This window comes from Triticum urartu, chromosome 7, assembly GCF_003073215.2.
Source record: "Triticum urartu cultivar G1812 chromosome 7, Tu2.1, whole genome shotgun sequence".
NCBI lineage: Eukaryota > Viridiplantae > Streptophyta > Magnoliopsida > Poales > Poaceae > Triticum > Triticum urartu.
In genome coordinates this window covers 59,361,177-59,365,645 of record NC_053028.1, presented here as the reverse complement: position 1 = coordinate 59,365,645, position 4,469 = coordinate 59,361,177, and the positions used below count along the sequence as shown (strand labels likewise).

The 4,469-nt window shown below is 42.8% G+C and overlaps 1 protein-coding gene across 1 annotated transcript; it reads left to right on the top strand.

Annotated features, from left to right (window-relative positions):
* Positions 1–1,736: 1,736 nt before the first annotated feature.
* On the top strand, positions 1,737–4,027 carry LOC125520711 (iron-sulfur assembly protein IscA, chloroplastic). Its single transcript, XM_048685697.1, has 3 exons — positions 1,737–2,041; positions 3,113–3,337; positions 3,571–4,027. Exons 1-3 carry the CDS (start codon positions 1,870–1,872, stop codon positions 3,744–3,746), a joined length of 573 nt encoding a protein of 190 aa, XP_048541654.1. The 5' UTR covers positions 1,737–1,869; the 3' UTR covers positions 3,747–4,027.
* The last annotated feature ends 442 nt before the right edge of the window (positions 4,028–4,469 follow it).

Sequence of the window (4,469 nt, the reverse complement as noted above, 5' to 3'; positions counted from 1 at the left end):
TGCTTTCCATGTTATTCTGTTGCTGGCTCATAGTTTTACCAATTTACAGTAGCAGGCTTCCAGCTATCTTATGGTTCTATATTTTGTGCATTATTTATCTCTCATGCATAAGAAATTACGCTATATAGAAAGTTGACTTTCAAGAAACAATTATTCCACAACACTTTACGTGGATTCTAAAATGAACATTGAATGTCAAGAAACATTTATTCCAGAAAGTTGCAGTTTGCTTAGGAAACATACAATTCTTGTTGTAAGTAATAGTACTACTGTAACAACTTTTTCGTATTTTTAATTTATATTGGGTGTTGTCATGGTAAGAGACACTTTTGTATTGTGCATATATTTCTTGCTATTTGTTTTCCATCTTGTTGAAGTTGGTAAAATATTTAGACGTCACCTACCCGAGTTTCTGAATGAATGTTGAAGTTTTGTTTGTTGATCTGATAATATGCTAGCCTAGCATCGAACATATTAAAAAATACCACTGAAATTAATGTATTGTGTAATCATGTACATATGTTTGCCTATTCTCTTGTTAGGTGGCATCAACTAAAGCAAGGCTTGGTTTATAAAATGGATGCAAAGCAAATAACATGTTGAATTTTACATGGGAGGAGGGGGTGCACTATATCCTCCATATGACTTTATTCACCAGTTGCTATGTATATTCATGTTTCCTTTGGCAAGAAATGTATATTCACAGAACTCCTTAATTTGAAAACCATCATGTTGTTATATCTTGACACTTGTGCTTGTGATATAATTCTTGTGTATTCTGAAGTTAAAACACACACAGTACAAACGCTGATGTTTACAAACAGGTACACACACTCATCCTTATGAACGCATGCATGCACACTCTACCCATATGAGCACCTCCAAGATACTGAGCCAGTTGGTCTTGAGATTATCGACAAAAACATCGCCCACATGACAATCGTCACTGTTTTCAAATGTATGTGACAATGAGAGAATATTAACGTGAGGTGTTTATTGAATTCATGCTCCAGCCAACTCATCAAAAAATCTGAACTGATGAAGCGAGATGGACAATATATTTCAACTAAATGTAATGCACTATCACGTTTAGGCTTATTTAGTGCTTAGATGTGTGATCGATGTAGAACGTAGGATCTTCTATTTTAATACTGCGTTGGTGGGGTCTTGAACTCAAAAGACCTCTTGGCTTGGATACCATATTGATTCATGCTTCAGCCAACTTATTCAAAAGTTTGAACTAATGAAGAGAGGTGGGCAATACATTTCAACTAAATGTAATGTACTATCATCCGTTGATGGAAAGGATATGAACAATGAAAGAGAAAAGAGATGATTATGTGATAGCAAGGTCGGAGGTGAGGTCCAAGGTTTGTCAGAAAATAGGAAGCAACTAGGGAGAATTAATATTTTTTTTATTTTTTTTGCGAGAGAATGCACATGATGTCACGTCTTGTTGCGATGGTGAATATGGAAGAAATGGAAAGGAACGAGATATGAAATGTTACCTTATGTCTTCCCACAATCTTGGTATATATCTAAAAGTATATATTACCTGTATATGTAGAAAAGTTGAGGGACAACATCTTCGTGGAAAAGATAAAAGATGGCCACAATTTATGCTCTTGGACTCATCTATATTTTTTTTGTGCCCGTAGCAACGCATGGGCATTCTACTAGTAAAGTTAAAAGTCCATTCCGAAAACATACATAATTGTGGACCGCAGAGAGCCCTGAGCCCACAAGCCACGAAACTCGGGGCGGCCCGCGAGCCACAGGATATTTCCTCGCTCCCTCCCTCTCTCCCGTCTTCGTCGTCGTCGCTGCTTTCCCCCACCCTCTCTCCCCAGCCCCACCCGATTTCCAATCATGGCGCTCGCGTCCGGCACGGCGACCCGCCCGCTCCTGGGCCGCCTCCCGGGCACGGCGCGGCCCCACCTCGCCGTCTCCCCCTCGCCCTCCGCCCCGGCCTGCACGGTCCGCTTCGCCGCCCGCAGCGGGGGCTCCCGCGCCGTCTCCCTCCGCGCCTCCGCCCCGCCAGGTCCGTGGTCAACACATATGTCAGATGTTCTCCTCTACGCATATGCAATAGAATTAAGTAGGATCGTTTTGGCGTGGATGGATTTGGATTGAATCCCTTTGCCGGGCTTCTTCTGTTGTGATTCGTGAGAACCCGTAAAATGAAGCCGGATTGATGCGTAGCTGCACACCATGTGAAATTTGCAGCGATGGCCATAGGGCAGGGGCTGATCTTCATGTATCGGTAGCGCGCATTGTTATCTTGATTCAGGCGGCTGGAAATCGTCGATTGGAGATTGCTGAGTGCGTAGTTGATGGCGTTGCCTGGCCTGTATTGCCTAAGTTAGTTGCCTGCTAGTAGCTTGTTTGGCAAAGTGGTTGTCCCCACTAGGCTTATAATCAGAGCGACCCCATCCTAATTGTAGATCTTTCATCCACGACCCCTATTAAACAATTTAGACAACATGGGTAGATCGGACACATGCTCCTAGGCAATCCTACTTCTGGTTGCAGTATCAGCCTATCGGGTGGGAAAGCAGTTACGCGTGTGCCATGTTTCTCTTTTCTTCTCTGTGGTATTCTGGAGTTTGTTTGTACCAGATAAAAACTTTATACAGATAACAATTTAATTGTTATACACCAGTTTGATCATTATATGTATGACGTATGCATATATCTAGCTATCTGTGTCTATCGTTAGTACATACTTAGGTACTTGGGCCTTGGTTGCATTATTCCTATCCATCCAAGGGGATTAAGCAAAGATGTCGTCGTTATAAGTTCTTTCCTTGTAAACTTATATATTTTTAGTAATGTGTAACAACTCACAACTGATGAACATGACTATCTCGGCATAGATTGAAGTTGGCTTCAATAACCTGGTCCTTCCAGTCATCCTACATCACTCATAGGTTCGTCTGTCTTGCATGAGCAAGGGAATAGTTGAGGAAACACTGAAGATTTAATGGCGACAAGATAGTCAGATATATCCTATGATTTTCAGGATGTTAAAATGCTTTATGCAAATGCTGCAGAATTTCAGACAAGTTCTGTTCAGCATTAAATTAGTAAAATCATTTACCATACTTTGCAGCTGCTGCAACAGCAACGCCTGGTAGTATCGCACCAGCTATCTCATTGACAGAGAAGGCCTTGAAGCATCTGAACAGAATGAGGTCCGAAAAGAATGAAGATCTCTGTTTGAGGATTGGAGTTAAACAAGGTGGATGTTCTGGCATGTCTTACACCATGGAGTTTGAGAGCCGAGGAAGCGCCAACCCTGACGATTCAGTCATCGAGTATGAAGGTTTCACAATAGGTAACTGATTTGCCTTGACTGTGTATATACGTTTCAGAGGACATGGATTTGCATTTGTGCTCGAGATTAGAGTAACACTTTTGCGTTTCAAATAAATCCTTGAAGGCTTGAAATAGTCCACAGGCTGTTGATCACAAGTACATGTGACAACCCATTCTGTTTATTCAGGCCAAAACTCCTGGTCTACGGTCTACCATAACTCTAACGAGACAGTATATTTTGTGTGCCTGCAGTCTGTGACCCAAAGAGCCTTCTCTTCATGTTTGGAATGGAGCTGGACTACAGCGACGCCCTCATCGGGGGCGGCTTCAACTTCCAGAACCCAAACGCGACAAAAACGTGTGGGTGCGGCAAGTCATTCGCAACCAGCAAGGAAATGCAGAGCACAGCAACTGCCTGCAACAACTAAACTAGAAATATAGTGCCAGGATGTGATATTACCATGCATCTTTGGTTGCTCTGCATCCGGAAATGGCCGGATGGACAATACCACAGGTTCACAGATATACTCAGAATGAATGGCTACAATTTGTAATACAGTTCAGTTCAGTGTGTATCAAGGTTCCAGTGGGACTTGTAAGTTGTAACTGGTCGGTAGTAGAATTTTAAAGATAGTCACGAAGATAGCTATACTTCTTTCTCTTCTGATTACAAGGTAACGAGCGCACACTACGCTGCTCAGTTTGTGAAGTGCTTATTTTGTAATCTGATGTCGAAAATCAGCCGCAAAAGTAGTAAAAAAAGGGGATCAAACAAACACCAAAATACACAAAAAGTCGGTTTGACAAATGGGATTATGATAATGCATTTGATATTCTCTAGTTGCCTGAAAATGAGAGGCCTGTAAGTTGATTCTGGTAGGTGGAGATGGAGGCGGGGATGACATGGCCGGCTGTGTCATCGTGGGTAAGGGCGACTCGAGAAATGAGTCAGTGTGTCATCGTCGGTAAGGGTGACTCGAGAAACGAGTTAGTGTGTCATCGTCGGTAAGGGTGACTCGAGAAACGAGTGTCATCGTCGGTAAGGGCGACTCGAGAAACAAGTCGGAGATGGGGATGACATGGCTGATCATGGAGTCGCTGGCAAAGCCAAGCCGGAGGTTGATCGGTGTGTGTGTGCTTGTGGTGGGGGG

Excerpts from the sequence above, each read along its gene's own strand:
- LOC125520711 (XM_048685697.1), top strand. The coding sequence starts at position 1,870 with ATGGCGCTCGCGTCCGGCACGGCGACCCGCCCGCTCCTGGGCCGCCTC. Across the intron at positions 2,042-3,112 it reads CCGCGCCTCCGCCCCGCCAG|CTGCTGCAACAGCAACGCCT; the intron begins GTCCGTGGTCAA and ends CATACTTTGCAG. Across the intron at positions 3,338-3,570 it reads GTATGAAGGTTTCACAATAG|TCTGTGACCCAAAGAGCCTT; the intron begins GTAACTGATTTG and ends GTGTGCCTGCAG.